The following is a 24,356-nucleotide window of genomic DNA, read 5'->3' on the forward strand; positions in this document are numbered from 1 at the left end:
GTTCTTGTTTTTCTCACTTTGATGTGAACTGTACAAACTTTTCCTACTACCTTTCAAGGGTAGTAGTGTATTATTAGTGTATATTATGCCCAAGCTTTATTCTGGCTGTAGGATTCTTATAATCCCCTGAGTCTACATGTGATTCAAAATCTTACAAGGATGACTTGACTACTCTGGAAGTTAGATTTCATTGTTAATAAAATTTCACCCTTTCAGTTTTAAATACATGATTGACAGCTCTGTTTGTTTCTATTCCTAAGATTAACTTGTGCAAAATTAGCATTTTTAAAGCTGCCTTATTACCTTCTTACTTTCTTACAGCTTTGCATCCTCTTCTTCCTCCCCATCCAATTTTCCTTCCCATCTACTTTATGCTAAGAATCCTTCTGACATGTTTCAGTATAGCAAGAACTTTTAAGACTCTGTTTTCCTTTTCTGAGCAAATGAACAAACATCCTTTCCTCATCTGACCTCTGTCTGGTTAACTATTTTTTTGTGGGACTTTCCAGAGGATCTTTCAAGTCTCATTCCAAGGAATAAGATCTATCCTTTAAAACAGTTACTCCACTCCATTTTTATGAAAGTTTTCTAGAAGTCATAACTAGGGTTTTTGTTTTGTTTTGTTTTTAGCATTTTCTTCCAAAATTTCTAGCAATGTATTTCCCCCTTTTATATAGTTGATGATTCTCAAAATGAAAAAAAGTTTAGTACATTGCACTATTGTTTGCTTATGGTGTAAGGACTAAGAATTAATCTTATACTTACTGGGAAAGGAAGATAATATGATCACAAAGGTGATTATCCCAGAGTGAGGCTCATCCATTGCACTCTGCATATGACACCTATGATTTCTCCAAATGTGGTAATAAGCTAGCAGCATAATTTGTGGTAGTGGGGGACTGTGTTAGTACTTTTCCCTAAGGAGGAATGTGGATTTTCTTCATAATATGGGGCCATATTTCTTGAATCTAAGACCTTCCAGCCTTATTATGCTACCTGGATCAGAGACCATGTTAGTTTAATGATATTTATAGTTTATACTGAGAAGGATGGTTTAATGAATGTTGATTGGTTGAGCTTGATGATTCTGAACTGTAAGTTATAATTTTAAAAAAGTGAACTTTTCAAGAATATGTTATTCACAATGAACTTGACTCTTCTACTAAAATAGGGGAAAACATTATCCTGGACTAGTGGTTCTTTTTCCATTGCTTAAGTAAGAACCTGTGGGATATCTGATCAGTAAAATACTCTTTTCCTAATTTTGTGGTCTATGAACTAAAACATTTGGAGATCATTAGTTTAAAAAAACTTCTCGTGCTGTGTCTGGAAATAGGCTTTTGCTATTGATTTCAGCATGATTCTTCAGATAGAGCTACAGCGAATTTCCAGATTCTGGGACAGCTGAGTCTACAACCCCTTGAACCAACATTTGTCACTTACCTGTTGTACACCTAAGTGGTTTGAGAGGTCAGAAAAAGATAATCTTGTTTACAGGGCCCTTACTGAAAGCATCAAGGAAGCGCTGAATATGACAAAATTTCTTTCTGTGTCTTCAGTAATGTTTACTCACCCCACCCAAAGACTGTTTAATGTACCTATTAACTTGTATTTCCATAGAATATGTTATATCTGTGCTACTTTTGTATCATGATTAAGGTCAGACACAGCGGGGAATATAAGACTAGATAAATTGGTATAGATTTCTCCTTACAGTAAAGTAGTGCCAGGCAGTTTGTCCTTACTTCATTTTTGTAACATCATCCATAGTCTTCTCTGGCTCTTTTTTGTTTGTTTGCTTTTGGTAAGGATTTCATAGTGGGAAAGAACCAGAGAAAGAGATTTAGTGAAATTTAAGAATTTGATCAACTGAAATGGCAGTTTTTCGGGGGTGTGTGTGTGTAATTCTTTTATCATATTTAGAATAAAAATATCCTTTGATATATTTATGTTTTACAGTAAAAAAGGATAGCAAAACACAAGATCAGCATGTACAAGCTTTAAGAATTCAAATTTCAGAAATGAAGCCACAGTTTTGTTTGGATTGTTATGCAAATGCTTTTTTTTACACATACATACACTTCACTTCAATGGAGAAACATATAGAAACTTTTTTTAAAATTAATTTATTTATACTAGTACTTGGTACAGTCAGAAGCGTGGGAGGGTGAGAGAATTCACCAGAGCCAGAGCGGGGAACAGAACAGGCAGACTGATGAAACACATTGCTGTGGGGAGCAGCGGGCGGCAGGAGAGTTCTGCACACCATGTGGAACCCTCGCCGGCAGCTGGAAATTGAACCGACGCTGCAGAGGTTGCAGGCAGCCTCACTGCTGCGCCACCAGGGGAGGCCCCTGTAGAAACTTCTAATAGTGAAATCTTTTGGAAGAATTTGCTTTTTACTTTTATTAAATCGCTGTAAGATTTTGATTTTGATGTCTTTCACAGTCCATCACCCTTCTACCCCCCATCTTTAGTCATGAGTGTCAGACTGTATCACCATGAGAATACAGTAAAGTTGAGCTTGCATAAGGATCATGTTGCAGTTCCTGCCATTTTTTACGATTGCAAGCTAAGTGTTGCCATAAGGTTAGCTTTGCAACCATTAGGGGTATTTGTGATATAAGCCTTTGGTGACTTACACAAATAGGTAAAAGTGAAAAAATTCAAAACAGAATGTCAAAAATTCAAAACAAAATGTATGTAGGACTTACACAATGAAATACTTCAAAACAAATACCTTTTCTGAATTGTATAATTGAAAAAAATGTTTCTCTTACAGAGTGAAGGTACACTTCTAGCAACTGGTTCATACGATGGATTTGCCAGGATATGGACTAAAGATGGTAAATGAAGCATTTTTCTTTTCATTTGTTGATTTGATTTAAGTTATAAACCATGTAGTAACTTTGTTTTTTTTTCTTTTGGAATATTAGGTAACCTTGCTAGCACCTTGGGCCAACATAAAGGCCCTATATTTGCATTAAAATGGAATAAGAAAGGAAATTTCATCCTAAGTGCTGGAGTAGACAAGGTAAAATGTTAAATTATCCTCTGTAAAGCTTAATGTGTTAGTTACACAGTATAATTGGAAGTCTGTGACCACTCCCCATTATGTAAATTTAAGCTCTACACTAATGTAATAGTGTTTCTTAATGCAATTTAATATAATGCCCAGTTCCTTGTAGACAACCAGTAATTGTTATATGAAGTAATTTGTCTGTAAAAGCATCAGGGAAAAATTTAAAATGCTTTATAGTAATTTTTCCTCAAAATAGAATATTGCCTTGTTTTGTACTACTTGAGATAAAGTGTTAAAAGGTAAATCCAAGCTGACATTTCCTGTTGCTTTAATAGAGCTAGGTATCTAACTTGTGTATCTTTGATAAACTCCTTAGCAACATGATTTTCTTTTCTCTTTAATATCAGACTACAATTATTTGGGATGCACATACTGGTGAAGCCAAACAACAGTTTCCTTTTCATTCAGGTAAATCTTCACAGTTTACATGGGGACTGGAGCTTTCTTCTTTTTTCTTAAAATAAAACTGTTAACCATGTAATTCATTTAAAATGTCATTAGTAGATCTTTCAGTGATTGACATTGCAAGATTTGTAGATTGTTCAGAGGATCATCAAGTGTTTCCTTTAAATGTTAAAAAAGCATTTGCAGCCTCATCAAGTTAGGATTGGTATTATTTAATAAGAACATACCTGTTTTTAATCAGGAAGTTAGATTTGAATGTCAGTTCCACCCCACTTAAATTTTAAACATGTTATTTAACTTTTCTGAACCTCATTTACTGTTTGTAAATGAGGAATAATTATACCTATTTGTTGTAAGGATAAAACTAAATAATATATATGAAAAGACTCCTATACATTTAGATACTGTCATTTCTCATTTTGGATTAATGTATCTAAATTAGACCTCCTTTGTATGTTGTAAAAAAAAAAAATTTAGACTTTCCCCGTATTATCGGAACTTCGGTGCATTAGATGGATTTCTCTTTTAAGAAGTGATCTGATGTTTAAATCTTCAAGATAATGTGCTCCTTTTCTTCCTTCATGGTATACAGCCATGTATCAGTGCATACAAACCTGATAAGCAGAGACAACTGAATTTCAGTACCTGGCTCCCTTGAAACCTTTGTGTCTTCTTTCAGTGAGTTTTCTGAGTTCAGTAACTGATGTTAAGATGAAACAAAACACCTAATAACTTAGAATAGTAGTTTTGGCATTATTTGATTGAACTGCTTCTTTCAAGATCTTCTTGTGTTAAGGTAGAGTTTTGATCTAAGGCTATTTTCAAATTTTTGGTAACATCCTTTTCATAAACACTCCATGGTATAAAATTGAAATTTATAGCTTCTGGCATTCTACTTTTTTGTCTTTATTTAATAAGAATGAACAAACCAAATAAAGTACAAAACTATTTTTCTGTGGTGCCTTCTTAACATAATTTTTGAGGCATTCTATTAAACACTTGAGTTGATTAAAGCATGCCACATTAATAGGTATTTACAGATTAGTTTCTTTACTTGTTTTACTTTCCTTTTCACCTTTGCTTCTAGTCTTTATCCTGATAGAATTCTGTTAGGCCTTTAGCTATTCTGCCTAAAAGTTTTCTTCTATCTCTTAGTTGTAAGGGAAAACTGTAATCAATTCTGTGTAAAGAAAATCAATGTTCCAATGTACTGGTTATAAAATAAATTGCCAAAGGAAAAAAAATAGTGTGTGGTACTGTTATTAGCCACCACACAATATAATCTCTGTTACCTTTTGACTAGAGATGGTGCTTTTTGTTTACATGACCCCATTTAGTCCTGACTACAACCAGATGAAATAGATGGTGTTGAAGTCATTTTGCAAATAAGTTTTATACTGTACCATGCTTTTGATGTTTCAGAAAATGTTTATTGAGATATAATTGTTATAAAATGAACTCCACACACTTAAATGGTATAATTTGATAGTTTTGACATTTGTATATACCATTGAAACTATTACCACAATCAGGACAATGAGTATTTTAAAATTGTTGCTTCATAAGTTTCCTCCTTGATCAATTATGATCTCTCCCCTTCATCCCAGTCAGCTGTTACTAGTCTTTCTGTCTGCTGCATTGCTTTCAGTTGATGAGTAGTACTCCATTATGTGGAGTAGTTTATCCATTCTCTGTTAAAGCAAATTTGGGTTGTTTCAGATTGGGGCTATTACAGGTAAAACTTACATCAACATTCATGTAAAAGTCTTAGTAATGGACTTGTAATTCCATTTCTCCTGCATAAAAAGACAGAGGTAAAATGGTTGGTCATATGGTAGGTGTACGTTTAATATATCAATAAGTTATGAAATAGTTTTCCACAGTTTACATTTTCCATATTGGTTTATGTTTTCACCAGCAGTGGGTCAATCCAGTCCCTCCATATCCTTGTCAGCACTTATTTGATCAGTCTTTTGAATTGTAGCCGCTCTATACTCAGTGTGTAGTGATAGCTCACTGTTTTAATTTGCATTTCTTAGTGACAAAGGATGTTAAGCATCTTGTCAAATTTATCATCTGCACGTCTTCTGTGATGAAGCTTCTGTTCAAATCTTTGTACAATTTAGTTTTGTTACTGAGTTTTGTGAGTTCTTTATATATTCTGGATACCAGTCCTTTATCAGTTATTTGTAAATACTGTCTTGCAGTCTGTGACTTGTCTCTGGTTTTAACAGTATCCCTTGAAGTTAATAAATAAGGTCAATGAGTTCCACAATTGATTATTCTCTTCTTTTAGGGTCAAGCTCTTAGTGTCAATCTAATTAGCTTTTTTTCTCTTTGTTTAATGTGAGAGTTGAGGTCATTGATTTCAGACCTTTTTTTCTAATATGGATATTTAGTCCCATAAGTTCACCTTTTATTAGTGACATCCTAAATTTTTTTTTTATATATTGTATTTTCATTCAGTTCAAAATACTTTATAATTTAACTTTGATTTCTTCTTTGACCTACCAGTTATTTAGAAGTTTACAAGTTTATGACTGTTTGGAAATATTTCAGAGATCTTTGTAATACTGATTTTCTAATTTAAATCTGTTATCTCTACAAATGTCATTTTGGTCAAACTGCTTAATGTTGGATTAATCAACACTGTTGTTTATACCCTGATGGATTTTTCTGTGTATCCGTTCCATCTGTTATTGAGATGGAGTAGTGAAATTGTCAACAATAATTAGAAACAGTAATTTCTGTTTCCTTCGAAGATGTCAGTTTATCCTTCGTGTATTATAAAATAATGTTAACTGGAAGCATGAGCATTTAGGAATGTTGTTCCACTTTTAGTTAATAGCCCCTTTTTTTCCCTTTCCATTTTTCTGTGATCTATTTTGTCTGTTATTAACATAGCCTTTCCAACCTTCCTTTAATTAGTGTTGGCATGTTTTTTTTCTCCTTTTTACATTCAAATTGTGCTTGGATTAATTAAATCTAATCCAGTTGTATTTTTTCCCCTTCTTTGGTGGGTTATGGACTTTTATTTTAATGGTTACTTTAGGATTTGTAATACACATCTTTGTTGCCATCTATCTCTGTGATATTTTAGAGGAATTAAGTAAGTAATAATTTTTAGTTCTGTAGCTAACATTTCTGATACTTTTCCTTTCCATGAATTCATCTTTTCATCTGGTATTCTTTTTTTTTTTTCCTCTGTCAGAAACTTTAACATTTTTATATCGCAAGTTTGATCATAATGATGAATTTTGGCTTTGTATATTTAAACAAATGTTTTATTTAGTTCATCTTTTTTGTTTTCATCTATGTCATCACATATTAGGGATTCATACCATGTTTTTGTCATACCTGAGAAGTTGTGCCACATCTTCTTTACCCATTTGTTACTTCATGGGTAATTAGACTGTTTTCCCATTCTGTACGATGTCTTTCATCCTGATGCAAGTTCCTTTCGCTATGCAGAAGCCAATAATTGTGCATTGTCCCATTTGTTTATTTTTGTTGCCACTGGAGGTAAGTCCCTAAACACATCTCTAAGGCTGATGTTTCAGGAGTATTATAGCCTGTGCTTTCTTCTTTGTAGTTTTTGGCTCCAGGTCTTAATATCTAAGTCTCTGCTCCATTTTTAATTGATTTCGTGTGTGTGTGTGTGTGTGTTGTTAGAGAGTGGTGTAGTTTCATTGTTTTGCATCTTTGTGCTGTTTTCCTAGCACTATTTTTTGTTTTTTAAAGATTTATTTATTTATGCATACAAGAACTGGGTTACAGGCCAGAGGTGCAAGGGGTGAGAGGATTCACCTGAGACACAGTGGGGAACAGAACAGGCAGACTGACTGAAATACCTGCTGAGGGGCAGTGGGCGAGTCAGGAGAGGTCTGCTGTGCCATGTGGGTCACCTCCCTGGCCAGGGATTGAACTCATGCTCAGTGGCTGTGGACAGCTTCATAGTGCTGCGTTTTAACCCCTTGTGCCACTAGGGAGGCCCAACCCCTAGCACTATTTATGTATTTATTTAGAAGATTTATTTATTTATTTATACAAGCACTGGGTACAGTCAAAAGCGTGGGAGGGTGAGAGAATTCACCAGAGACAGAACAGAGAGCAGAACAGGCAGACTGATGAAGTGCACTGCTGAGGGGAGCAGTGGGTGGCAGGAGAGGTCTGTGTACCATGTGGGACCCTCACCCGGTGGCTGGGGATCGAACCGGCGCTGCAGAGGCTGTGGGCAACTTCACAACCCAGCACTCAACTGCTGTGCCACCAGGGAGGCCCCCTAGCACTATTTATTGAAGAAACTTTCTCTGCTCCTTTCAGCTCTTGTTTCAAATTAGTTGTCTGTATCCAATGGATTTTTATTCAGGAATAAAAAGGAAGAAAGTTCTGACGCGTGCTGCATTAGTGAACCGGTACACATTATGCTAAGTGAAACAAACCACAGATAAAAAGACTAATAGTATGATTCTACTTACATGAAATATTGAGAACAGGCAAATTCATAGAAACAAAAAGTCATTGGGACTAGGATGAGTGGGAAGTGGGGAGTTAATGCTTAATGGTTACAGAGTTTCTAAATTGGAACAATGACAAAAGTCTGGAAATAAATAGTGGTAAAAACAGTGGTGACAGTTACACAACATTTTGAATGTAATACCACTGAGTTGTGCATTTAATACAATAACATGTTATATATGACCATATCATTTAAAAATCAGTAATTGTCCCAGACTATTGAATTTATTTTTTAATTGGGTGAATTTTATGGTATGTGAAATATATCTCAATAAAGCTTTTTTATTTTAAGGAAATGGATAATTAATATGCCTTTCCACCTTTCCCTTGTGGGTTTGTGTGTTTTCTTGTTACATTATGAAGGATCCATCCATGGGGTAACAAACAATCAGAAATTAGAGCACACAGAAATTTGTACCACCTTGGGCAAAGTAATTGACTCTTTAGTTTCTTTTTTTGTATGTGAAATGAAAATGGTGGTGAATACACTTCTCATATGCTATCTACATAAAAATAATTTTATGTTAGAGATAGCTCTCTATCCTTAAAAATGTGTATTGCCTGGACTTAATTTAGGAGTAAATACAGGTTACAAGGTGGTATGTGTTCTTAGATTTCACCAGTGTGTAACTATTTTATCTTAAAGCCAGGGATGTCATAGAAACATTAATCATACATATCAGGTTACAGCATTTCCTAGGCACCACCAATTATCTTTACCTGGTTATACAGTTTGTTTTGCTTTATTCTGAACCTAAAGGTATATTTGTGTGCTTATGCTTATTTTCTCAGCCTCCTATCTAATATTTTGCCAGTAGCTAATAGCTCTGTACCACATTAACACCTTGGTGTATCATGACAGATGCTTGGGTTTCTTCATAACATTTTACTGTAACTTTGTCTTCTAAATAGGTTTTTCAGGCCTTCCACCTCCCTTCACCTCTTAAACAGTCATTTACCAAAGGAACATTTTTTTTTTTCCAAAGGAACATTTTTATTTAAATTGTTTTTGAATTGCTATCTTAAGCAATAGTATTTAATGTCATAGTGAAAGTAGTAGTTACTGAAATAGATTTCAGGCACAAAAACAAAATCTAAACTAGGTAATCCACAAAAGTGAATTTAATACCAGAAAATAGTTGCAGAGTTGTTGAAAGAGTGAAAAACAGAGGAATATGCGGTAACTCGGCGTTTCAACAACTGCAGGAAACCTAAAACTGTAGAGAAGAGGACAGAATCCAAATACCCTGTGAGAAATTTATAGGAATCTTATTGGAGAGATTGCCTGGCAATAACAGACCCAACCTGAGAGAGAGAGGAGGAAAGCAAAAATTGTGCCTTACTTAGTCTTCTGTTGTTTGAATTCTTTGGAAACCAGAAAACATGGGAACCTAGGATATATAATTTGCAAGAGTCAGCCCCCTGTGTTGAAGAGCAGAGCAGGGCATGGAAAGAATGAATCTGGGAGTAAACTGACTAATGAGGTGGATGGTTACCATCATTGCTGTAAAAAATTGTGATGGGCATAAACTGGAGCAGATATCATATAATGCTGACCAAAATTGGCCTCTATATATGTCTACTGACTGATTTAAGTTGACTTCTCCCATGATCAGACTTTGAGCCCAACATTTGAGTGACGTGATTGATTAGAAAATCTGTACCAGGAGAAGAATGTCCAGGCTTGTGGGAAGCAGGTTGGGAAAGAGCGAAGGAATGAAGGAAGAGAACAGTTCCTGGTGATAACCCAGTCTCATCCTGATCTGGAGGAGACTCTGGAATATCTATTACACCTCAGCATTTTCTCACCTTGAGTCAAAGGTGCTAGGTATTTTAATCTCTTCTGTTTGTCCCTTCTCCCTTCTACCCCCACCAACTGCGTACCACCAGCCAGTGGATGCTGGCCGCCTTAGAGGGGCCATAGACAGAGCGGGGACAGTTCTCTGAAAAAGTTGTCACTGGTAGTCTTTAACACCAAAGTACTCATAAGCTGGAAATTGAACACTCAACAAAGGCTCTACAAGGGAAGAAGGAAACAAGGAACTACCTCAAGTGTCTGCCTTGTGACAGTAATAGAAACTCTAGTGTGTAGTAGTGTGCTCGACTTGTCAGCTCTAAATTTATGTGAATCTTGATTATGTTTTAAAATTTAGTGAAAATTCATAACTCAAATTTTTTGTGTAAAAGGTGGATTTATGTTGATATTTTTATTAACAACTATTTTCATGCTTTGGGAGACAATTCAAATGTGGTATTATGTATAGTTTTAAAGTTCATTCCCTATTCATGGTAAGTTTCTGTTAAACATTTCTTTTCTCAACTTGTGTTACTTTCTTTTACTGACTCAGTCCAGATAGAGTCCTTATTTGTGCTTTTTTAACCATAGAAATATACCAAAACTAATCCTGTAATGTCTGATCATGTACTACCATTTGTTGCCTTGGGCTGTATACTATAGGTTTCAGTTTTTTATGTCATTTGTCTTTAGTTAATGAGACAAGTTTCATTGTTGCCTGTTAACCCTTTATCTTTTTAAAAAAACTCATCATCGTTCTGAAAATCCTAATTAAATTTTCATTTGGGGGGTCAAAGATGCCTTATTTTTCCCCCTTCTCCTCCCCCTTTCGATTGTTGCTTCTTTCTATAGTTGCAAGTTCTCCCACATAACATTCCTTGGCTTATCAAGTCTAAGAGTGCTTAAAGTACTCACTTATAACATAACATATTTAATACCAACATAGCTAGTTAGTACTATACTTACATACACACAGTGGAGTGGCTTTGTTTTTCTTGCCCATAGACATCAGTTCTAACCTTTATCTAAAAATGCTAATATGGAGATGCCTATCTCAAATCTATGCATGTCTCTAATACCTTTAACCTTCCTGTTTTTCTCCTTCTTTTCTAAGTTTTTGCTCTAAATGATACATTTATTTTTTAACAGCTGGAAAGTAACTATTTTAGGCTTTACAGGTGGTGTGAACTCTGTTGCACTTAGGTCTGCCCTAACAGTACAAAAGCAGTCATAGATGATGTATAGTCTAATGAGCTTGGCGGGTTTTAATAAAATTTATATGTGGACTCTCAAATTTGAATTTCATGTGATTTTCATTTTTGTATGTAATCTTTTGATGACAAATAGTCTTTTGACTTTCTCCCCCCTCCCCTCCCCCACCAGTTGAAATGTAAAAACAATTTTGGACCCCTTTAAATCTAGTGTTTTGGTGTACTCCAGTTGTTTGCTATCATTACCTTAGTCTGCATTGCTAGTTGTAAAGAGCCTTTGGAAAATGAAAGAATCTTTAAATTTGTATTAAGTGCTGGTCAACTTTTGGGCTTTTGAGGTTTTCAGTTTCAGTGATGTAGATTTTAACCGGTATTTGACAAAAATCATTTAGAAGAAAATCTATTTGCAAGTCTTATGCCAGTATTTTATCAGTTAAGTAGATAATGGGAATGATACTTATTCACTGTAACACTTGTCTGACTTGTCACTTAAAAAGTACTTTCTATGCTTTTGTCTTTTTAGCACCAGCATTGGATGTTGATTGGCAGAGCAACAACACCTTTGCTTCTTGTAGTACAGATATGTGCATTCATGTCTGTAAATTAGGACAAGACAGACCTATTAAAACATTCCAGGGACACACGGTGAGAAATCCTTCCCCGCCTCCCCCTTTAAAGTAATTGTAATGAATAAATAACTTTTCAGAGTGGTTTTGAGGTATGTATGTTTAATATCCAAAGAGTATCCCATCTTTAAAATGAAAATGTGAATATTTGCTGTTATTTTTAGAATGAAGTAAATGCTATCAAATGGGACCCAACTGGCAATCTCCTGGCCTCCTGTTCTGATGACATGACTTTAAAGGTAATTCAGATAGTAGAGAGAAATGGGATGGAAGTATCATATAGTGTGATTGTGCTGGCCATTTAAGATTTAGAAAGTGGTCTTTTAGAGTTAATTGATGTTTAAACCTGGGTGAGGACTTACTCCTTTTTTCAGTAGTTTATTATTGTTGGTTAACTATTGATGGGGATTATACTAAGTTGATTGTTAATTATAAATAACTATAGATAACTATAAATAATTGTAAATAACTATAAATAACATTGATGATTAACTGTCGATGGGAGTTATATACTAAGAAATATGCTGTTATAAATTGTCTTCAGTATTGGAAAGTCATATGTTGGTGTAGTAAAGTTTATTTTTACATGTAAAGAGTTTATTTTTACATGTAAAGAGTTTTACATGTAAATAATGAAATTCTTTGTGGCAGTTAGTGGATTTGATTCAAATTCCATGAATTGTATTAATGTGATTTTTACACTAATGTGAGTATATAACAGCCTAACAACCTTTATGGGAGACTGATAGCGGAGAATCACTTAGTGAGTCTGGTTAGTTGACATGACATTCACATACCAACATGAATTTTTTTCTTGTCGCATGTCTAAAAACAAAATAATACTTTGAACCTATGCATATCACATACCACTGTAAGAAATACAGGCATTTTGAGATAAAGAACAACCTAATACTTGTCTCAAATTAACAAAGCTTTCAGCCCTTTCCAGCAACATGCTAACTACTGAAAATAATTTTATCCTTGACTTTGCAATGCCAGTGACTGCAGATGTGATGACCCTTACAAATAAGATAATCTTTAGGGAAACTGCATTTCCTCTTCCCATGAACAGACCAAATGGAACCTTGGTAACCTGGAAGGTTTTTTCCCTTAAATACTTGCTATGCTTTTAGTTAAACAGTTTTTCTCAAGCTTGGACTCCTTATAAGTATTACTAGTAAAAGTATTTTTTTTTTTTAATACTCTTGTCTCTGACTTTATTTTGCATGCCTTATTCATTATGGTTATGAAAAAGTTCTGCAGCGGAGTATGGCACAAATGAGGAAATAAAGGAGAGCCTAGTGTCATGGATTGAGTTGCAGCTAGTGAGATACGTTTGAACTAGAAATTGTTAACACAGAGCCTTTCTTTGTCTGCAGAATAATAAAAGGCCATATAATTTTAAAGCAGAAACTAGATGAATGGAGATTATATAGTGAAGTCATTTTCTGAGAACAAAGAACACCAGATGAGTGAGACAATCTTGTCAGATTTGAATATAGTACCTTTGAGTCATGCCAGTGCTTGTGCCAGGTGAGACAGATGCTGAGAAAATGCTAAGCTTGGCATAAAATGGAGAATTCTCAGCGATGGGTGGTCATTTAAAGCTTTGGGTATATAAATGAAACTGTGTAGATAGCAAGTGTAGAGTAAGAAGGGAACCTAAAAGAAAAAAAAATCCTTAAGAAACTACAACAATTACCACCTCAAGAGAAATGAGCTTCCAAAAGGAAATTGAGAAGGAATTATCCAAGTGGAAAGAATGTGTGGAGAAAATCTCAAGGGAGGTGATAGGCAACACTATCAATAATATTAAAACATCAAATGAAGTAAGTTTTGGAAATAGTCTTTTTTAGTTTACGAGGGATATTAAAATCTCCATGATAATAGTTTTATTATCTTTCATTAGTTAACATTGCAAAAGTTTAAGGCCTAGCTCATTTTTATTTCTTTGTTGGCAATTGGCTTTGGTGTTTATTATTGTTTTGATGAGATAATTGCAAGATTTTTTCCCTGCCTGTCTTCACAGAATTGATTTTTTCAGACATGCTCTTGGTGTCTGTTTCTCTTAATTTTTGATCAGTAATAATAGACATTTTTAATCTATATAAATATTTTCAATTTAGGAAAGACTACTTAAACATTTTGCTTTAATTTTTCCTTTGCCCTTTTTTATGGTTCAGAATGAGTCATTTATGTTAAAAAAAGTTAATTATGGTAAGAATATAACATGGCATTTCCTTTTAACAGATTCTTAAGTGTACAATACAGAATTGTTATCAACAAGCACAATGTTGTTTAGCAGATTTTTGGACTGAAATTTTTATACTCACTGATTAGTAACTCCCTCTTACCCACTCCTGGCAATGACTGGTCTTTTCTTTATTTCTATGAATATGATGATTTTACATGCCTCATATGAATGGAACCATGTAGTATTTGTCTTTAAGATTCATCCATGTTGTTGCTTATTGCAGGATTTCCTTTTGTGTGCTGAATAATGATCCATTGTATGTATATACTACATTTTCTTCATTTATCTGTGATGGATATTTAGGTTTTCATGTCTTGGTTTTGTGAATGCTGCAGTGAACATGGGAGTGAAGATATCTCCTTGAGATTCCGGTTTCAGTATTTTTGAATAATTACCCAGAAGTGGGATTGCTGGATCATGTTATTTCATTCTACTTCTAGAATATGTAGGGTTCCAGTGTCCCCCATAACTCTTACTTGTGTGTGTGTGTGTGTGTGTGTGTGTGTATAGCCATCCTAACAGATGTAATGTGATATCTCATTGTAGTTTTGATTTGCATTTCTTGGTGACTAGTGACATTGAGCATCTTTTCATATACCTGTTGGCCATTTGCATATCTTCTTTGGAGAAATGTCTACTGAAATCATTTGCCTGTTTTTAAAATTAGCTTTAAGTTTTTGCTGGTGAGTTGTCAGAGTTCCTTATATATTTTGGAAATTAAGTCTTTATTGGTACATACAGTGTGCACATATGTTCTCCCATTCTGTAAGTTATTTTTTAACTTTATTGTTTGTTTTGTAGAAGTTTTAAATTTTATTTAGTCCCACTTGGATTATTTATATATTCTATTTATTTTGCTTTTGTTGCCCATGCTTTGGTGTATCTCACATACCTCATTATATATTATTTTTAAGTTGCTTGTCTCTTTCCCTTCTCCATCCAAAATATTTCCTGATTCTGAATTCTGGTAGGATTTTTAATGTAAGGGACAACACAAAAATTAATGCCTTCAGTGTTTTTGGAACATTACCCAAAGGATACATTGAATGTGCCAAATGAAGTCATCAAAAGTAATCTTAGAACTATAGTTTATTCAGTCCTCAAACCTAAAATAGTGATATTTGGGAAGGGCTTTAAACTGATTTGTCATTTTTAAAAGAGAGATAACTGTGAAAAATATCTGACTTACATTTTGGACTGGTAAGATAGTATTTTGAATATAACCTTTGTATGGAAAAATAATAACATACGTTTTTCTTTTTTGCTTAGATATGGAGTATGAAACAAGACAATTGTGTCCATGATTTGCAAGCACATAATAAAGAAATTTATACTATCAAATGGAGTCCAACAGGGCCAGGGACAAATAATCCAAACGCCAACCTTATGTTAGCAAGGTAATATTTCTGTTTTACTCTCCCTCTTTTAAATATTCTATAAATAAAACATAAACATGGCCAAAAAATTAGGGAAGATTCCATGTAATGGACATGTATTTTTTTTAAATTTCTTCTTTTAATGGAACTTTTAAGCACAGACTTTATTAGTATTTAAGTCACAGTGGATTTTATGTCTGGAGCTATCCCTTTACTGATACCAATTATTGATTCAGACCCACATAATAGAGGCATAGTGCAATAAAGTTTCTTCAGCATTTTAAAAAAAGATTAAAAATATCAATACAGTGTTCAAGAACCATGGATCAATATATGGAAAATACTTAATAACAAAGGAATAGAGTGAATTAGCTCGTTTATGTTTTCCAATACATGGATGTGGAGATGCGTCTAAGCTGCCTTTTCTTATAGGGCTTTATTTCATACCCTTTCTTCTTAATATCCCAATGTGTTTCTCATAAGGAATTCGTAGAGCGCTATTTAAGAATGACTACATATTGTATGTTGTGGGTAGGGCTGAGAGTGTTTACTTACTTATAAAATCATTTTTTCCCTCTCCCTTCTCAGTGCATCCTTTGATTCTACTGTTAGATTATGGGATGTAGACCGAGGAATTTGCATCCATACTTTGACAAAACACCAAGAACCTGTATACAGTGTAGCTTTCAGTCCTGATGGCAGGTATCTGGCCAGTGGTTCTTTTGACAAATGCGTGCACATCTGGAACACACAGGTATGTCTGAGTTCTATAGTCAAGTGTTCTTATATTTAGTAAAAAGTATTTCTCTGTACAGATATTCCTTTTCACTTATCATTCTTTTTGTAGCATTAATGCAATTCTTAGTTTTTAAGGAATATGTTTAAGCTAAATATACATTGAAACTAATTGAAGTTGTTTTCAGAATGCAGACCAGAATTTAGAAATAAATTTAGATTCTTTTTTTTTTTTTTTAAAGATTTATTATTTTTATTTATTTATACAAGCACTGGGTACAGTCAGAAGCGCGGGAGGGTGAGAGAATTCACCAGAGCCAGAGCGGGGAGCAGAGCAGGCAGAAGGACTGAAGTACACTGCTGAGGGGAGCAGCGGGCAGCAGGAGAGGTCTGCGCGCCATGTGGGACCCTCCTCAGGTGGCCGGGGAGCAGCCGGGGATCGAACCGGCGCTGCAGAGGCTGCGGGCAGCTTCGCAACCCAGCGTTCAACCGCTGCGCCACCGGGGAGGCCCTAAATTTAGATTCTTTGTTTCATTTTTCCAAAAGTTTTACAGACAGAAAGTGAGTTTAAGGTGCATTTATTTAGACATAGTATAATATCTTGATTTTCTAAAAAAAAAAAATTGTCTTTGAACAGTAAAAACATATTAAAGGTAAGATTTTATGACTGGACACAATTATCAGATACTACCTTTTTAGGGCTAATGCTATAGAGATTCTTCTCTAAAAGTGGGGGAAGAGCCTGTTGCTTTAATTTTATTTTTTCAGTGTTTTATTTTTTTTATTTTGCCCCATATACTGTTTCTTTAATAACAGTTATTTGACTCTTCCCCACCCTCCCATTAGTGATCAGATCTTTGCTGGTTGTAGAAGGCACATAACAAGTTATTATGGATTATTTCTATTCAGGTAGCTGACCACATAGTGATTTAAATTGTCCTTTTTAAGTGCTACTTTTTCTTACACATTCAAGTTGTCCCGTAAAACACTCCAAAGCATAAGAAAGGTATACACTAAAAAGTCTTGCTCCCCAGGCCTCCCTGGTAGCGCAAGGGGTTAAGCACTGCACTGTGAAGCTGTCCGCAGCCTCTGCAGCACCAGTTCAATCCCTGGCTGGCCAGGAAGCTACCCACATGGCACAGCAGACCTCTCGTGACTCACCCGCTGCTCCCCTGAGCAGTGTATTTCAGTCAGTCTGCCTGTTCTGTTCCCCACTCTGTCTGTGGTGAATTCTCTCACCCCACCCCCTGCACCGTACCCCAGTTCTTGTATGCGTAAATAAATAAATAAATCTTTTAAAAAAAAAAGTCTTGCTCCCATTTCCTTCTGGATCCCCTGCAAGTATTTTTTTTTTTTTTTAAGTTTCTCTTTCAGAATTTTGAGTTATTTTGGTAAATAAAAGTATTGTGGTTCTTATATTTTACACTCCTGCTGGCAACGTAGGAAAATGTTTCCCACAGTCCAGTCAATGGGTGATACGGTATTTCAATGTCGTTTCACATTTGTGTTTCTGTTTTGAGTGAAATTGAGAATCGTTACATGTGTCGGCATTAATGTTAATTTTTCTGTGAAGTATGGTGATTATGCCCTTCCCTTGTTTTTCTACTGGGTTATTGGTCTTCTTGATTTCTAGGGACTCTATATTTTAGAAAACTAAGCCCTTCATGCTCTGAATTGCAAAATACTTTTTCATAGCTGAATTAATGATTATTAAGCCAGAATCTTCAAGTTATATTTTGAATTAAATTTTGAAGTACAAATATTCTGCCTAATATTATTTTCTTGGCTCTACTCCATTGTTTCTATTTATGAGTATATGCCTATGCTAGATATAGTCTGTAACAGTAATATATGTTTAAAATACTCATTTTTAAAATTTATTTTAATTCTGATTTTGGGAAAAGACTGGTTATAAACCAATTCAACTTTTAATAACTGAACAACAGTTGAAGTGAATCTAAATCTAATTAATAATATAAATCTGCATGTATATTCAAGGTAGTCTTTGTTAATTTTAATTTTTAATGATAATTCAGAAGAATTATATGAAGCACCCATGTACTTAAAAACCTGATTAAATTGACAGGACCATTTAGTTTTACCTATTTTAGATCTCTTCTACTTTACATAGAGTAAGATTTTCTATAGCTGGATTATTCCTTTTGTGCTCCTTACAGGATACAACAATCCTGAAATACCTGGGATAAGTAATATATATACTATAATTTTATCTTAAAATTGTATATGAGTTGTATAGTGTTGCATTTTTAAACAAATTGTATTGAAGTGAGTGGCATTGCATAATAAAATTATATGGATTTCCAGGTTATGCATCAACAGCAATCAACATCTGTATATAGTATATTATACTCACTACTGAAAGTAATTCCATTTTCCACCATATATTTGACCCTCTTTTCCCTATTTATCCAGCACCCTTCTACCTTTCTTCTGGTAACCACTAATTTGGTATTATAGTCTATAAATATTACATAGGAGTTAAATCATTCTTCATTTGTCTTTCTTCATTTGATTTATTTCACTAAGTATAGTCCTCTTAGGTACGTCCATGTTGTTGCAAATGTCAGGGTGTTTCACCTTGTGTTTTAGTAGTTGAAATACATCGTGTATATATATCACATCCTCATCTGTAGATGAGCAATTTGGTTATTTGCAACTCTTGGCTATTGTAAATAATGCTATGATGAAAATCAAGGTACATACCTCTTCAAAATAGTGCTTTTGTATTCTTCAGGTAAATTCCCAGAAGTGGGATCACAGAATCATATCGAATGTCTGTATTTAATTTTATGAGAAATCACCATACCACTTTCTGTAATGGCCGCAGCAGATTGTTTACATTCCAGCCATCAATATGTATAAGAGTTCCCTTCTCTGATTCTTGTAGATACATATCCCAGGCTTCCATGCCCAGTTTTTAATGTTTTCTGTATTTTTTAATGTTGATTAGTTGGCATTCTTTATGAATTCTCAATGATAATCAGCCTTGGTTATGTGGATTATAATGATCTCCCATGTTATATTTTCATTTTCTCCATGAGGTATTGGTCATACAAAAGTTACTACTGTTAATGTGTTCAGGTTCAGTAATCTTTCCCCCCTTTTTGGTGCTTTTGTAGCTTAATAAATTCTTCCATACAGAGATAAGAAGTTTCTGGTATTTTTCTGTGAAGTTTGTTTTTTCATTTATATATTTAACTCCTTTGGAATTGGTTTTTGTATTTGTATCTGATATGAGGGTAGGGATCTAATTTTATATTTCTGTATGAATAGCCAGTTGTCTAGGCACTCTGTTGTCCCTCTACTATTTCATAAAGCCACTTGTTTAATATATGGTATTCTTACGTGGTTTATTCATAGATTCTCTTGTATCCTACTGTTATATATGTGTCTACCTGCATGATTAATACAGGTTTTTTTTTTTTTTTTTTTTTGGTGGGACCCTTGCCCGCGGCCGGGGAACGAACCGGTGCTGCAGAGGCTGCGGGCAGACTCGCAGCCCAGCGCTCAACTGCTGCACCACCAGGGGAGGCCCTAATATAGTTTTATTTTTTTAATATAATTTTTTATTTTTATATTACCCATACAATTGCAACCCCTTATTTTGACCCCAATACCTCCCCTACCCACCCCCCACCCCCCATAGAGTGTCTCTGGTTCATAGTTGTTTGTTGATTTTGATATTTTCTTTCTTATAGTTAGTCTTTTTCCTGGTCCCTTATTTAAGTTTTCTAGATTCCTGCTATGAGTGAGACCATCCGGTATTTTTCTTTTTCTTTCTGGCTTATTTCGCTGAGCATGATCCCTTCCAGCGCCATCCATGTTGCTGCAAATTGCATGTGTTTATCTTTTTTGAATGCTGAGTAATACTCCCTGGTGCATATGTACCACATCTTCTTGATCCAGTCATCTATTTTTGGGCATTTGGGTTGTTTCCAAAGCTTAGCTATTGTAAACAGTGCTGCTATAAACATAGGGGTGCAGGTGCTCTTTGGAATTGATGTTTCTGTGTCCTTTGGGTAAATACCTAGGAGTGGAATTGCTGGATCCTATGGAAGCTCTATGTTTAGTAGGTCCAGAAATCTCCACACAGCTCTCCATAATGCTTGGACCAGTTTGCACTCCCTCCAACAGTTCAGGAGAGTTCCTCTTTCTCCACAACCTCGCCAACATTTGTTGTTGCTAGTTTTTTTTAATATGTGCCATTCTCACTGGTGTAAGATGGTATCTCATGGTAGTTTTGATTTGCATTTCCCTGATTACAAGTGATGTTGAACATTTTTTCATATGCCTGTTGGCCATTTGCATTTCCTCTTCAGAAAAGTTTCTTTTTAGCTCTTCTGCCCATTTTTTGACTGGATTATTTTCTTTGTTTTTGTTGAGTCTCATCAGCTCTTTGTAGATTTTTGTGATAAGTCCTTTATTATTAGTGTTGTGTGCAAAAATGTTCCTCCCAGTCGGTGGGGTTTCTCTTTGTTTTTGTTATTGTCTCTTTTGCTGTGCAGAAGCTCTTTAATTTGATGTAGTCCCAGCTGTTGATCTTTGCCTTCACTATCACTGCTTTGGGTGATGTGTCTGTTAAAGATGTCTTTGATGTGCATATCATGTAGTGTTTCGCCTATATTTCCTTCTATGTATTTTATAGTTTCAGGTCTTACGTCTAGTTCTTTAATCCATTTTGAGTTGGTTTTTGTGTATGGTGTGAGGTAGTAGTCAAGTTCCATTCTTTTGCATGTAGCGACCCAGTTTTCCCAGCACCATTTATTGAACAAACTTTCTTTGCTCCAATGCATATTCTTTGCTCCTTTGTCAAAGATTAGTTGACCATAAATCTGTGGGTTTATTTCTGGATTTTCTATTCGATTCCATTGGTCTGTGTGTCTGTTCTTGTTCCAGTACCGTGCAGTTTTGATGATTATGGCTTTGTAGTATAGCTTGAAGTCTGGGAATGTGATGCCTCCATTCCCTTCTCTTTTTTTTTTTCAGGAGAGCTTTGGCTATTCGGGGTTTTTGGTGATTCCATATGAATTTCATCAGTAATTATTCTATTTCTTTGAAGAATGACATTATTTTAATTGTAACTTTTACACTCCTCTTCATTCTGTCTTTATTTCCCTTCTGTAAACTTTATAATTTCTTCATAAAACTTTTTGTCTTTATTCTTATGGTCTGTGTATTTTGTTACCATGAGTGACATCTTTCAAAAAATGTATTCTTTTACTTATGAGGCTGTTGTTCATATTTGGAACATTATGAATTTTAGCATCTTATTGAATCCATTAACCTTACTAAACTCTTTTGTCCTAATAGTTTATATTTCCCTTTGGCTTCCCTAATCTTTCTGTTGTGATTTATGGCCAAGGCTTTTTTGATATAATCCATAAATAATTTCCCTACTATATACATTTTCAGTCATTTATTCCATTATGAGAAAATCAATTTAAATGAAATTTGGGTATAGAACTGTAAAGGTCTAATGGAGGATACTACTTAGACTGTTAAGAGTATTTGCGCAACTAACCATACTATTATGTATTGGTATATTACTATTTGTATCAAAAATACCATTTTGTTGTTAGAAGTTTGAAAATAATAAAGTGCATCTAGTGAGTTTTTAGTGCAGGAGAAAATCATTTTATTTTTTGTTGTATGTACATTTAGCTTTTCTTTCATTACTTGGGTGATTTGTTGCCTTAATGAGCATTTGACAAGTAACGTTATTGACAAGTAAATTGTTGAAATCTGGTTTGAACATATATACAGATTTGAGGTGATCTGCTTGCCATTTGTTAATGTCATAGCTGTGACTTGTTGATCATGCTTTCTGTTGATCATGCTTTCTGGTTCGATTATAGCCTACTGCATACTTAAGGATTCCTAAGTGCTTTGAAAGAAAGCTTACACCAGAGTTAACTGTCCTGTCGATACCATCAGGTTTTAGATTGTATTGGTGCCAGTCCTTTCTCTCCTAATTAACCATAGATAATGGAGACCCACTATATTCACACTTCTTAATCTCTTAAATTATGAGGAATTTTAGGTTGGAAAATAAAAACGAGTTGAGTGTTTCCTTCTGTGGTAAGCATTAGCAGTCTGTCTATCATTTCTGCATATTACCAGTCTGGCTTTGAAGAGGAAAGCAGTTTCTCATCTTAGTGATTAACCTGTGGGTTGACTGTCTGGGAGATAATTACAAGATACATGTCTTGCTGTCATGTTTTTAAATCAATCTGCTACCTCTTCGTTTGACCTTTTTAGATCACCCTAAAACCAAGTGATAACTTTTCTGGTTTGTGCAGAACACCAGCAGCATTGTTTTTCATAATTTTCCTCTATTTCATAGAACAACCTCTGGCCTTTGCCCTGTTTAATGACTAGTTTACTAGGAAAATACCCTTTTGCAGTGAGTTTTAATTATTCAGTGACAGCTGAATAGTTTTGGTTTTTACTGCTCAAGGAATAATATAACATACATACATATATATATATTATATGAATGATTCAGCTGTATTGATGATGAAATTGTTTTTCTGGTTGTACTTTTAAGTTATAACACCTTTTAAGAATAATAAAGAAACATATATTCCCTTAGCTTCTTTTCTAACTCCCCTAGTTTTAGGGATGATGACTCAGTAAATAGTGTGTTACTAATAAACTTAACACTAAAATTGTCTTTACTAGTTTATAATACTTTCTTTTAGGAGGTTTTGTCAAGTTCTTAATTGTGTTTTTCTACATGTCTAAACTCATGCCTCCAACAGCAACAAAATATATTTCAAGTCATACACTGATACAATCTATATATAATGGCTAGAATGTATATTGCTAGCCATTGTTAACTGTCAAAGACACCAATGATATTTTAGCTCAGAATGGTTGTCAATACTGGATAAACAATGTATATGTGTGATCTCTTGAAAACTATATATTATCTTTTATAAAAGGAATATAGCACATTTCTAGTATTTCAGAACGTGTACTTTGGAGTTGAAGCAAAATCCTGCTTCTGATTACTAGAAGTAAAGTCATGTAATATTTTAGCCTCAATATTTAGACTTATGTTATTTTTAAGATTTGGTTTTTGTTTCTTTAGACAGGTGCTCTAGTTCACAGTTATAGGGGAACAGGTGGAATTTTTGAAGTTTGCTGGAATGCAGCAGGAGACAAAGTTGGAGCCAGTGCATCAGATGGTTCGGTAAGTATAGTAATCAGTTTTTAAAAGGGAAGGGGTGTGTGTGTGTGTAAACATAATGAATAAAAGTGGCTTATTGTGATAGTGACCACAAAAGGGTTCCTTTTAAAATAAATTTTATGAGTGTTATGTTGTTGACCTTTTTTTATTGAATACTTTTCATGTTTATATCATTCAAATAATATAAACCAAATTTAGGCTAATTTTTCAAGAGTGTCTTCATTATCAAGAAATGAACAGTTATTTTTAATATAAACCTTCATTGGTAAATACAGGTATAGCAGAATTCTAATCTGAGAGAGATTTGAATTTTTAATCCCTGTTTTCTACCTTATCTTCCCTTCAGAAGTGTTTTTGTGGCTCAGAGAAAGGGAGGATAGAGGTAGTTGAGTCCTGCATTGAGGGATATGTGAGACTGAGAATGAGGTTGGCCAACTTTTTAGAGAAATACTAGTTATGGCTTCCAGTGTTCTAAAAGCAAAGGGAAGGTGCTAAACCATTAGCTGTTTACTAAAGCTATAGCTTTGAGTGATCTGTAGTAGCTTTTACTGAGGACCAAGAGATAGGCAGGTAGTCTATTTTTTTCTTTTTAATTAACCAAAAGTAATTCAGAATTCTAGCTTTGGTTCTTCCTCTGTAGTATTAGACCATTGTTATTTCCTCCATCTGCTTAGAAGACTTAATCTGTTCATTAACTGCCTGTTGCCATGATTAGGTTACTTTACCAGTTACGGAACTTGGAATTAAGAAATAGACTCTAAACTGTATTATAGAAAAGTTGAACTAAAATGTATAATGAAATTCTTAACACCATTGTTGATTATTTTAATTTCTTACAGGTATGTGTATTAGACCTTCGGAAATAGCGCTACTAGTTGGAAGCCATGGACCGACTATGAATGTGTACATAGCCAAAATGACTGTCCCTGACCCATGTACTGCTATAGTCCCACTTGAACCATGGCCAGTCCACTACAGCCAAATCTAAAAGAAATATATACATACAGTGTATATAAACAAAATTGCACCCTGAAGATGACAGAATTTTATCACAGCTTGTGAATTCTGTTCACCAAGTGCTGGAATCTAATCTGCTGTGCCCCTAAAATAGCATTTAGAAGTTTTGGATATGAAAAACAGA

The 24,356-nt window shown here is 34.5% G+C and overlaps 1 protein-coding gene across 1 annotated transcript in view; it reads left to right on the forward strand.

The window, feature by feature from the left end:
• TBL1XR1 (TBL1X/Y related 1) overlaps positions 1-24,081 on the forward strand; it is a gene marked incomplete at both ends in the record, with an annotated part of 38,284 nt that extends 14,203 nt beyond the window's left edge. Inside the window, 9 exons of the mRNA XM_084232359.1 lie at positions 2,783-2,846; positions 2,937-3,034; positions 3,430-3,490; positions 11,535-11,656; positions 11,802-11,876; positions 15,161-15,288; positions 15,856-16,021; positions 23,117-23,218; positions 24,055-24,081. Coding sequence (XP_084088485.1) covers positions 2,783-2,846; positions 2,937-3,034; positions 3,430-3,490; positions 11,535-11,656; positions 11,802-11,876; positions 15,161-15,288; positions 15,856-16,021; positions 23,117-23,218; positions 24,055-24,081 — 843 coding nt within the window. The remainder of the gene's footprint in view (positions 1-2,782; positions 2,847-2,936; positions 3,035-3,429; positions 3,491-11,534; positions 11,657-11,801; positions 11,877-15,160; positions 15,289-15,855; positions 16,022-23,116; positions 23,219-24,054) is intronic.
• Between the last annotated feature and the right edge of the window lie 275 nt (positions 24,082-24,356).

This window comes from Talpa europaea (assembly GCF_964194135.1).
Source record: "Talpa europaea genome assembly, chromosome: 4".
In the NCBI taxonomy this organism is placed as follows: Eukaryota; Metazoa; Chordata; class Mammalia; order Eulipotyphla; family Talpidae; genus Talpa; species Talpa europaea.